This window comes from Astyanax mexicanus, chromosome 12 (genome assembly GCF_023375975.1).
Source record: "Astyanax mexicanus isolate ESR-SI-001 chromosome 12, AstMex3_surface, whole genome shotgun sequence".
NCBI lineage: Eukaryota > Metazoa > Chordata > Actinopteri > Characiformes > Acestrorhamphidae > Astyanax > Astyanax mexicanus.
Genome location: NC_064419.1, coordinates 27,158,531 through 27,170,543, shown reverse-complemented (window position 1 = coordinate 27,170,543; position 12,013 = coordinate 27,158,531). Strand labels below are relative to the sequence as shown.

General features: G+C 39.4%; 1 protein-coding gene across 1 annotated transcript in view; it reads left to right on the top strand.

Annotated features, from left to right (window-relative positions):
- The window catches only part of gfpt1 (glutamine--fructose-6-phosphate transaminase 1), a 35,563-nt gene extending 23,843 nt beyond the window's left edge, over positions 1–11,720 (top strand). Inside the window, exons 15-19 of the mRNA XM_007234760.4 lie at positions 4,282–4,396; positions 6,418–6,545; positions 9,028–9,195; positions 9,996–10,157; positions 11,203–11,720. Of these exons, the coding sequence (XP_007234822.2) occupies positions 4,282–4,396; positions 6,418–6,545; positions 9,028–9,195; positions 9,996–10,157; positions 11,203–11,247 (618 nt within the window). The 3' untranslated portion in view covers positions 11,248–11,720. The remainder of the gene's footprint in view (positions 1–4,281; positions 4,397–6,417; positions 6,546–9,027; positions 9,196–9,995; positions 10,158–11,202) is intronic.
- The last annotated feature ends 293 nt before the right edge of the window (positions 11,721–12,013 follow it).

Genomic DNA, 12,013 nt, shown 5'->3' with positions numbered 1-12,013 from the left:
CCTCCTCAGTTTCTTCTATTTAACTTTTATTCACTGAGCTAGATTCAGAGACCACAATTTCAGGAGAAAAAGTCATGTATGTCTTGCAGCCAAACAAAGCATAATAAAGCTTACATATTCTTGTTGATCTCTCAAATTGTGCTGGGCAGTTGATTATTAGCAAGTCTCAAGTAGAGTTCTAAAACAGTATAGGCAACTCAATTTTTGAGTTAGGTTGAACAGGTCTTAATCTGAGTCCTGGCACAATATGGGCAGGTATTAAATCCTAAGCCAATACAGGCTAGCCTTAAGTTGTGTTTTCACACATTGACATCAGCTACCAAGTCCTGAGTTAGTACTACTACTAGTACCATATTTTTTGCACTATATGGCAGACTTAAAACCCTTACATTTTCTCAAAAATCAACAGTGCGCCTTATAATGTGGTGCGTCTTATGTATAAATTTTACCAGTCAGGTTGTGAGGAGCAGTAAAGGAGTTTCAGAGAAGCTTCTCCAGCACTGAGGCTGGAGAAGTATTAGCATTAGCCTCTAACCACAGCGCTAGCTCTTTTGCTGTTCAGAGGTAATTATGTCTGACTGTATTCTGCATGTTTACCGTGTTAAAACAAGCGTAGGAAAAACTGCTAGCTGATAGTGCCCTGGCTTACCAGAACACTCACTGAGGGCTTCTTAGTGTAGCTCTGTCAGGCAGCATTTACTAGCACTGAGCAGTGCTAAACGGGGCAAGCACTGCTGCTAACCGTGGCTAGCACTGCTGCTAACAGCCCTGTTGAAAATATTGGAAATCTAAACTTACAGTAAATGAATGGAAATAAATTTACTCACCCTTATTTCTTAATATTGTTACATAAAATGTGCCTTATAATGCAGTGCGCCTTATAGTCCGTAAAATATGGTAAAAGTAGTCACTACAGGCAATTGGCAAGCCGAGTCCCAAACAGTGTGTATCTCAAGCATATCTCAGAACAGGCAAGTCTCAAGTTGAGTTTTGAGACGCTAAAAAAAAGTCTCAACTCAAATGTCAGTACAGGCAGGTTTAGGGTTAGTACTAACGTGTCCACAGAAAATGAAAGCAAGTCTCATCTCCCAAGCCATTATAGGCAGATATCATCTTCCGAGGTGACACTGGCAAGTCTCAAGTAAAGTTCCAAGTTAATAGATACTAGGGGTGTGCCATATCATATTGTGCGTGATAATATCGCCAAAAAAATAAATATCGTGAACAATATTAGACCCTTAAATATCGTGCCATATCACTCACTCCTAATTATCACATCAGGGTACTACTTTTTTGCCGTTTTTAGCAAAAGAAAAATTCACACTGTTCTTATTTCCCGTTATATACCTACTAGAGATTACATCTGTCCAGTATCATTTATTTTACTTTAATCCTGGATATATGGAGATATTTGGAGTGCATTACTAGTATCATGACATTATGGATCATTGACTTATGTTACAGATCTGATCTAAATTTAATATCTCAGTTAGCCATATCATATTGCATGCAATAATAAACTTCTAAATATTTTTTTATTAATTAATTTAGTGTTTTGTCATATCGCCAAAAGTATCGTTATCGTGAAAATACCATGAAATATCGTGATATTATTTTAGAGCCATATCACCCACCCCTAATAGAGACAACTACTAACTTGTCCTGAGTCAGTACAGACAAGTCACAAGTCATGCCGGAACAGGCAAGTCTTAAGTCGAGGCCTGAGACAACTCGAGTCAGTACATGCTAGTCCAGAATCAGAACAGGTTAGTCTTGAGTTAAGTCTCAAGTTTTAAGTTTTAAACACCATAAGATGCATATACTGCATATGTATATAAATCTAAAATTCAAATACTTTTATATGTGGGAAAAAATTGAGAGCAGTTTCTAATGGTTACAGATGTCTTGGTCTCACTTTCAAAAACCACATAGGCAAGTATATATGAAATCCTTTCACACCCTGATGCAGTTTGTGGTGAGTGAGTAATGATCTTGGCTTCAGTCTGCACAATGCTAATCGGCTACATTAGCCTTGTAGATCCAGCCCAGTACTAACTAAGAGAGAATATTGCATGTGTATTGGGTTTTTGAGGCAAAGCGTGAAGTGAAGGCAATTTTCAGACAGGCACTTTATATTAGGTGGGATAATGGAGTGAAAGGCCCTGTGTGCTGGCTGATGGAGGGTGGAAGGGGATTACTGGAGAGTGGAGAATACATTCATAACTCCTTTCCAGCAGCCCTGCTGCCGCCATGCTTTACTGCCTTTCATACTCTCTCACTCAGTGTGCGCTGTGTGTGTTTGTGTGTATGTGTGTGTGTGTACAAAGTAGAGTAAAATAGAGGGAAAGAGAGAGACACTGAGCGTGTGAGGCTGTGAGGCCTTCCTTTGCTTCTCATCTTCTGTGGTCAGTGTGCAGATGATGTATGGTGAGGTCTGTCCTTCAGACGTCGGCTAATTTTTATTCTTCTTTAAGTGACACTAAACTGCCGTGGTTGGGTACGCGGGGGTCTTTAAGTTCTCCCCTGATAATGTGGTGGAGTTGTTTTGTAAATATTTTGCAGACGTTAATTGCAGCTACACCAAACACTGTGCACATTTTGATTTATGGCTGTTTTCAGTGGCCGAATGGAGATCGCTGGAGCCGTGCTCCGATTATGGGGCACAGCGGAATTGGAAATGCAGCATCAGCTACATAGCTTATCAGGAATGCTTCAGCCCAACCCTACATCCCAGTAACTGAGCAGTGGAAACATGCTGCTCTCATTTGGGTTCTTTTTATGATCCTCTTCATATCCTCTTCCTATCCTGACCCCTCTGTAACAGTGCAGGTTTGTTTGATTGGTTGGTTCATTGGTTGGTGACCCAAGTGACGATATAAAAAAAGCATGAAAACCCTGGAGATCAACAGTTTGATCCTCAGGTGCTGCCTCATCCATCAATGTAATAACCTTGATGACCTGCAGGGTGTGTGCGTGGGGCCTCCTAAATAAATGTTTGTGATTTCTACCAGAATCGCTCGTCTGTTCACATGGACATTTCTAGCCAGATGCAACTGTTCGCGATCATTACCTTCCATGATGCTGTCCACTCTCGGTGGTAATGCCTTCCATGATGTCTTCCCAATAATTTACTATTTTACTGTGGATCAAGGAATGTAAAATGCCTGCACAACTTCAAATTAGTTAAAAAAAAAAAAAAAGAATTTCCCATTGATGTGGCATCTGTCTTGAAGCTGAAGGTGGGAAAACCCAAGCCAATGAGAGGGACCGATCCTCCTTTGTTCTAACTGTTTATAAATTATTTGAAAAAATATAATTGTGCCACCATATACACTGCCTGGCCAAAAAAAAAGAAAAGGTCAAACACTCTTAAATTTCGTTGGTCCGTCTTCAGCTTTGATTGCGGCACGCATTCGTCGTGGACTTGTTTCAATAAGCTTCTGCAAATCACAAGATTATTTTCAATCCAGTGTTGCATTAATGTTTCACCAACCTCTTGCAGCATTGATGATGGTAGAGTCTGCCCACTGCACAAAGCCTTCTCCAGCACATCCCAAAGATTCTCAATGAGGTTAAGGTCTGGACTCTGTGGTGAACAATCCATGTGTGAAAATGATGATCTCGTGCTCCCTGAATCACTCTTTCACAATTCCAGCCCTATGAATCCTGGCATTGTCATCTTGGAATATTCCGTGTCATCAGGGAAGAAAAAATCCATTGATGGATTAACCTGGTCTATATTCAGTATATTAAGGTAGTCAGCTAACCTTCTTCTTTCAGCACACACTGTTGCTGAACCTAGACCTAACCAACTGGAGCATCAACCCTACATCAATCCCGTCTGTTTTGTTGCTTAGGTGTGCTAATATGATCACAGTAGTGATGGCAAGAATAATAAAAGTAATGATAATGTTTAATGATGAAAAGGTGGCAATAATTATATCAGCTTTTTGAGTTTAACTAAAAATAAAAATCCAGAAGATAATATAGACATGAGTGCAGCCTGAATCTGAAACAGCCATCCATCCTCTCCACTGTCTAGAAAGTTGTATTGTACTTCAGAAGGTTGTGTGTGCTCTGCATGGGAAGCAAGATAAGCGTCCTCCTTTCTGTACAGTTTTAACATCCTTGATATTAGTCTTTTTGTGTTTTTTCTGTTTGTAGATTTGACTCTAAAATCTGGTTTTGGTTTTGCTTTAAGGTTCATGAGGAATTTTAAAGAGTGAATTTGGTATTCAGAAGTCAAAATAATGGGTGTATGTTTTTGTCTGTATTTTCTAGGCATACACAAGTCAGTTTGTGGCCCTCATCATGTTCGCTCTGCTGATGTGTGATGACAGAATCTCAGTGCAGCCGAGGAGACGGGAGATCATCCAGGGCCTCAAAATACTCCCAGGTACAAATGTGTGTGTATGTGTGTGTGTTTTTATTGAGACTTTTACCTAATGCCATTGGACAGCATGTGTGTGTCCCTGTGGAGCTCCAGGGTGTGTGTGTTTTTGTGTGTGTGTGTGTTTACAGCTGGAAGGGAGAATATCAGCCAGCTCTGACCGTCGCTGCTGGAACTCTCCACTGGAACACAAGCATCTGATGGGGAGCCCTCCTCCTCTCTCTAACACAAACAAACACACACACCCACACACTTTTCTTTCTTTCTAACTGTCTCTCTGTCTTCATAATTCTTTCTCTTTTTCTCTGTCTGTCTGTCTCCCTCTTTTTTCCTATCTGCCCTTTTTTTGTCTGTCTCTCTCTCTCTCTCTTTCCCCTTCTGACCTTTCTTGTGCTCTGTCTCTGTTTTCTGTCTCTTTCCTCATCTCTCTTTGTCCCATGTGCCTATTTGTCTCTGTCTCTTTTCTTTGCCTCTTACTCTCTTCTTATTCTTTGTTTCTCTTTTTCTTTGTCATTCTGTTTCACTACTGTTCTGTTTGTCGATCTTACTTTGTCTCTTTCCTTTTTACTTGTGTGCACTCTCTATTTCTCTCTTTCTCTTTCTCTCTCACTCTCACTCTCTCTGGGGTTTTGGAGTTGTGTTGTAGCCAATCAGGTCAGGAATGTGTTGGCAGTTTAGTTCTACAGTTCCTCCTACATCAGACTCAAAACTGCTGATGCTGTCAATAACTATTGTGTGTGTGTGTGTGTGTTTGATAAACTTTATTCTTTTACTGTTGTTTTTTTTGTGTGTGTGTGTCATCTGATTAATAACGTGTTGTGTTTGATTTGTTGTGGTGCGTTCTTCTTGGTGCGTGGGTGGGGAATGTGATACTGAAGGTTGTTGTTTTGGTTCTTTTAGCTCGGTTCTGTAGTCTGTAGAGTGTGAAGGAGAAACTTCACCCAGACGTTCATCTTTCAGCAGTCTTAAGATGTGGGTTTGCTGCTTTTAAAGCATGGCTGCTTTTCAGAGCGCTACCTTAGTTATTAGACGGAATGTATTGGAGGGAAGCTAGCCAAACCTGGAAACAGCCTTGGTTGTCATCAGTGGGTTTTATCCAAGAACTTTCACGCTGTTGCCGAAGATAAAGCTTCTACTGAATATGCTCAAAACCGTGCAGTCCATTTTCATTGTTGCAGCTCCCTTAACGTTTCATTTTTAACAGGAAATAGCAGAGTAGTCCAGTGTTTAGTAGCGACAATGAAGGATTATTCACTCTCATTGAATAAGACAGTTATTCAGTTATACACTGAAATGTTATGGGGCAGGAACTAATATTGTGTCCCATGACTTTTGGCATGCATCCCAAGTTTGAAAAAATTAATTTCAGGGAGATAACCCCGGACCTGGACTTGGACTCACAACACTGCCCGGCCACACTAAAAACTGATTGGCTATTTCACAGACTCTTTGCAGGGAACAGGCCAATCAGAACCCTCCCTGTTTTGCATGCACTTCATGAATATGCAGACGAGGGGAGCGGCTTTCTCTGCGCGTATGTGTTCATTCCGAGAGATTTTATCTAACTTGCGGGCATTAAGGAGCTGTTATTGATATGCGGTAGACACCCGCAACTTCCGGGAGACTTGGGAATTCTGGCCATGTCACGATCAAGCTAAAGAGTGCTGCACTGATTTGTGGGATATGCATGCGTTGCCTCATGGCTGGAAGTGATTTCTAAGTCGTTTGTCTGTTCACATGGACTATTCTGGCCAAATGCTGCCGGTCACAATCATTACCATCCCCTGTGCTGTCCACTGTGGGTGGTAATGTCTGTGACATATTCCCAGGACACATGTGACACATTGAATCAAGGAGTGTTTACCTTTACAAGTTCAGAAACAAAATAATTCACACTGCCTTGCAAAGAGCACACTGGCCAGATAAAACCTCACAACTTGTACTTACGTACTGGAATCCCAAGACGTTTGCTATGTCAGCTTAGTTCTTTAGGATAGAAATTTCATTTCTCTCTGTTTCCTCCGCAGATCTGATAAAGGAGGTGCTGAGTTTGGACGAGGAGATCCAGAAGCTGGCCGCCGAGCTCTACCAGCAGAAGAGTGTCCTCATTATGGGCAGAGGCTATCACTATGCCACCTGTCTGGAGGGAGCACTGGTTAGTTCACTATTTCATTTTACTTTTCCACCTGTCTGTCTATCTTTCTTTTTTGCTTTTTGCTCAGTTCTCTCGTTCAGTTTTTTTCCCCCTCACAGAATTTGTTGTCATACTTTGGTTTATTGCTCAGTTCCACAATCAAAACAAGACTTCGCTTTCACATCAACTAAGAACCGTGATATCCCTAATTCCCCTCTTTAATTCACATTTCCTACTAAATTACTGTCATTTCTGAGCTGCTGGGAAATTCCTCTCACAGCAGGGTTTTATGCAGAATATAATGAAGTCAATTACTCGCCTCTCTGCACTGATTGCAGCCATGCTTCTTTACTATTAGTACTGCAGGGCTTAGACTTGCATTGGTTGCATAGGTTTGAAAATATTTGAACATTATTATAATGGGAGAGCCCTCAGTGCCATTATTAACAGCACTAAGACCGATACTGTAATGCAAACCTCAGTAGTTTCTTTTTCCTTGTTGCATGACTACTTGGTATTTTAAAGTATCTGTAATGATCCATAAAGAAGCCTACTTTTTAATAGGCTATTTGAAATAGTTTCTGTTTACTTGAAAAAAGCGTAGTTATTTCAATGAATCAAATATTAATAATACAAAAATCTAGAATGTATGTTGTTAGGGTAATAAATAGGCTTCGGCCACAATATTAAAACAAGCTACAAAACTAATGAAGGCAGAAACAACTGTATTAAAAGATCTCAGTGCAGCTTTGATGCTTTTTGTGTGCTGAGTTACTGAGAGCTTTAATGTAGGAAATAAACTAAATAATGTGTAGATCTTTATTGTAACCTAACTAAAGATGAAACTCACCATCAGACTGAGGAGGAAAGTAGGTAGTTTGCTGCGTTAGCGTGCGGCTGCAAACACACTTACAACAGACAAATTTGGGACAACAAGGAGAATTGCTAGATCAAAAGATATGCCTACTTCACAATGTGGAATTGTTCAAGTGTACTAGGAGGTTAAAACACATGCCTATTGCGCAAAATGCATACACACTGACTGTCTGAATCTATTTTTGGCATTTGTGAATCGTCTACTTCCGAATCCAGATGCATCTATGAATCAAATATTACCCCCATCCCTAATAAAGGCACTTGCTGGGAGATCTTGGACTACTCAGTCATGCTGAGCTCAGATTAAATTTAGTAATGTTTAATAATGTCTTGATTAATGTCAGTTAATTATTAGTTGAGACATTACATATCCATTTAACAATGATTTCTACTGTTATTTGACCCTTATTGTAAACTGTTACTATTAAATGTCTCAGACAGACTGCTGATCTGGGATCAGTTAAAATTTACTAAATGTAATTAGACCTCAGACGAAAGGCGACCATATATCAGTACTTTTATAATAAATAAGCCCTAAGAGCTAAAACAAATCCTTATTTTATTGTATTCTACATATTTTACAGTTGAATTTGTTCAAAAAGAAAAGAAAACTGACTAATGCTCCTTTTATTAATGAACTTCACTCCCTTTCACTGCATGTTCTAATTTAGAGCCCACAGATCCAGCTTGTGGAACAATAAATAAATTCATCTGAATTCACTTGCTGTGTGATAAACAGAGCTCAAATAGGGAGGGAGAAGAAACTCAGCCAGCCAAAACTCATCCCCATGTGCTTACTCTCATCAGTCAGCTCGTCCCACAAAAATGCACGGCCGGCCCAAAAACAACCCGTGACTGATTTTCGCATCACGATGCTCTGCTGTCGAAGCTGCACAACATCCCAGTTCTTATCTGTCAGAGCTCCTGATTATTAAGACATTAGTTCCAATGACAAGTCGCTTTAAAAGTAGTTGTTCCACCATTAATCAGATTTACTCTCTGCCCTTTACCTTCTGCCCTTAGCTCAAATGCAATCAATTATCAAAGACATGTTTGGTTTTTAGGCTTACAGTGAAGTACAAGGCTGAAGCAGCTAATGAGTAAAGGAAGCTTTTATGTACCATTTCTTCCAGCATCAGAATCCCTGCCTAAATATTTACTCACTTATAAGGTTGTTTTTTCCTAGAAAGGGGTTTAACCCTGGTCTTGGAATACACAGGAATTTGAACTAAAAGGAAATTTTAGTCTAGAACCGACCCAAAGCAATGTTAAAATGTTACTATAAAGGAGAATTAACAATGCAAAACAACATAGTTATGTGATATAATTTAACCCATAAGAGTCCAGACCCATTTCTGAATATTCAAAATTGAATCAGATAAATTCATTGAGCAGCTCTTTCATGTTTTTGTTTTATTGTGGCTATATGACTGTAACTGTATATTATTAAATTAAAAAATGTTTAACTTTATATTTCATTTTTTTATGCATTTTGGGTTAAAAACATTGTGATTTAGGCATGCCGCTAGCATGATGGTAACACAATGTATTGTATTCTTCGGAATCCTACAGAAGCAATGTTATCCATTTTGTGTGTGTGTGTGTGTGTGTGTTTGTGTTATTGCAGAAAATTAAAGAGATCACCTACATGCACTCAGAGGGCATCCTGGCCGGAGAGCTGAAGCACGGCCCGCTGGCTCTGGTGGATAAGCTCATGCCCGTCATTATGATCATCATGAGAGACCACACCTACACAAAGTGCCAAAACGCTCTGCAGCAAGTAGCGGCAAGACAGGTAAGCTTTTATTTACATAGACGTGTGGCAGGGAGGCTGCATTAGTGCATTAGTAGGGTCACGTAAATGAAGACAGGGTAACTTAATGGATCACTTTAGTGATCTTGATTTCCCATGACTCACTACCTCAAGTTTTGGAGATACCCAGTCGTCTAGCATCACAATTTGGCTTAGAACCTTATGCATAGAAGCCACATGTCTATTCATATCTATCATGTTTATATCTATTCGAGTATAGTGTATGATACTGTCTAGCTTAGTAGAGCCTAGGGATGTCCCAATCACAATTTTCTCCCCTGAGTCTGATTAGCGATTCTGATTAGTGCAGTAAAAAAAAAAAAAAAGCACATCCCTTTTGTCCCTTAATGCATTTATTTGTTATTATTTTTGAATATAATTAAAACAGCCAAAATAACCACATACTAATTGCCCATATTAATGATTCCCATTCAAATATGCATCTTTATTTAAAGCTCCACTAGGTAGGATTGAGATTTTGTGCTCGCGGTCTCCCCCTACAGTTGTAGAGTGTAATAAAGGTTTCAGGCGTATTAGTTTCTCTTTCTCGTTTTCTGGCTTTCACAGACATATTCTGTCTCTATTCTTGCTTCTGCCAGAGTGTCTGTATGTTAGTTTGTAAAGTATGAGCCAGTAGTCCTTGTAGAACTTTTAGAACTAAAGGTCGGAAAGCAGGTCGCAGTTGACTTGACTGAAAGCTGTCTGATCCATGAGGTTTTTCACAAAAGTTTGTCCTTCCTTGGCTTTTCCCCTCACCTGCTTTGTGTGCTGTTGCTCTGTAGGGTCGTCCGATAGTGATCTGTGATAAAGATGACTACGAGACCATAAACAACTCCAGCCGCACTATCAAAGTACCCCACTGTGTGGACTGCCTGCAGGGCATCCTCAGCGTCATCCCACTGCAGCTGCTGTCCTTCCACCTGGCCGTGCTGCGCGGATACGATGTAAGAGAACACACACACACACACACCCCACTTCACTGCATTGTCTCTCTTTTTCTCTCTTTGTTTAATTCAGTAAAGATTTTCATGATCAGAGAATCCTATTAATCCCACAGGATAAATTTGCAATGTTACAGCAGCACAAAGGACAGAACAGAAAAAGCTATACATACAAGAAAAGAATTACAAGAGAATATAAAAATGTGAAAAAATACATAAATATAGAAAAACTCTAGATTAGGTGAAACATGGTTAGTTGTTGTTACAGGTGCATAAAAAATGTAATATTAGTTTAAGTTTTTTTCTTCAGTATTTCAGTTCAAAATGTGAAACTCATATTATATAGATGTATTACGTTTATTTATTTTATTGTTTATGATTATGGATTACAGCTAATGAAAACCCAAAAATCAATGTCTCATAAAATTTGAATACTATATAAAATCAATTGGTACTTTTGACATTGTGGGCAGTGTGCCAAGTCCTGCTGGAAAACGAAATCCACATCTCTATAAAAGTTGTCAGCAGAGAGAAGCACTTCATTTAAAGCAACTGAATTGTTAAAATGTTTATAAACTTTTAAAAGAGGCTACTTACATCCAGCACTAACCCAGCAGATCTAGATTCTGGTAATAATGTCAGATGATAACAAATAACTTACAGACTAGAGAACATAGTGCTGCAACAAACTTTGCACATCTTTTTAAGGGTTTATAACGTGAAATCTTGCTCTGTTTTGTGTTGAATTTAGATTCAGCTTAATTAGATTGACTGTGTTAAATTACACACTTTTACATTCTTTCTCTTGCTGCCCATTTTCTGCACTTATGGTGACATTCAGCTACTCCAACTACTCGCTTAAACTTAATGATAATATCCACGTACACGTCCTAACAGAACACACCACTGAGTTACTTATGCAAAAGACCTAAATGAGGCAGCGTACTGTTAAAATGAAGCACATTAAATAGATTAATAATCAGTGCTGTGCATCATTACTGCATTACTTACCATTTCTCATCCTCTCCTTTTTTTTCTCTCCATGCAGGTGGACTGTCCAAGAAACCTGGCCAAATCAGTCACAGTGGAGTAGAAACACTCCAGATTGTGACCTAAACGCCTCCACACACACACACACACACACACACACACACACACACACACACACACACACACACACACAGACACATACAGACACACACTGAAATTACTAATTAATGAAAACAATTCAACATACGTTTCTGTTTTTATACAGGTCTTCTCCAAGTCTTTTTACTTCATCTGTTTCTTTCATACAATTAGCCTCAACTTAACCTCTCTGTCTGTCTGTCTTTCAGTCTGTCTGTCTGGAAGAGTAGCACTGTTGATTGTATTATCCCTTTTGTGTGTGTGGTACGGTATGGGGTGGCCTTTTTTTGAATAGATTAGCTGCTGTTTTGTGGGTGAACTGGATATTTATTAGTATGTGCTCTTAAGAAACATCCTGAGTTGATTATGAAGCAGATCACTTCCTCGCTTGCCTGGTGCCCTCATGCCAATACAAATAAATCCTGTTACTCTCATATAGATCGTTTTTTTTTTTTTTTTTTTTTTTACTGTATCAAGCTCCTGTTAGCATGAGGCAGGATGACATCTGTTAGTTACTTACGACATCAGTTAGCTTAAAACGCTGTTGTGGTTTGTGCTAATAAGACTGTTGGGCAGTACTGGAGACAATATTATTTATAGCTTGACTTGGAAAAATGGGAGAAGGTAAATGTCTTTACAGGAGAGTCAGGAGGTTAGTTTATATCTGTAACTGTAGTTGGCAGAGTTGCGCACACTATTGTTTGTTAACATTATTGGGACAGTAGTGGACA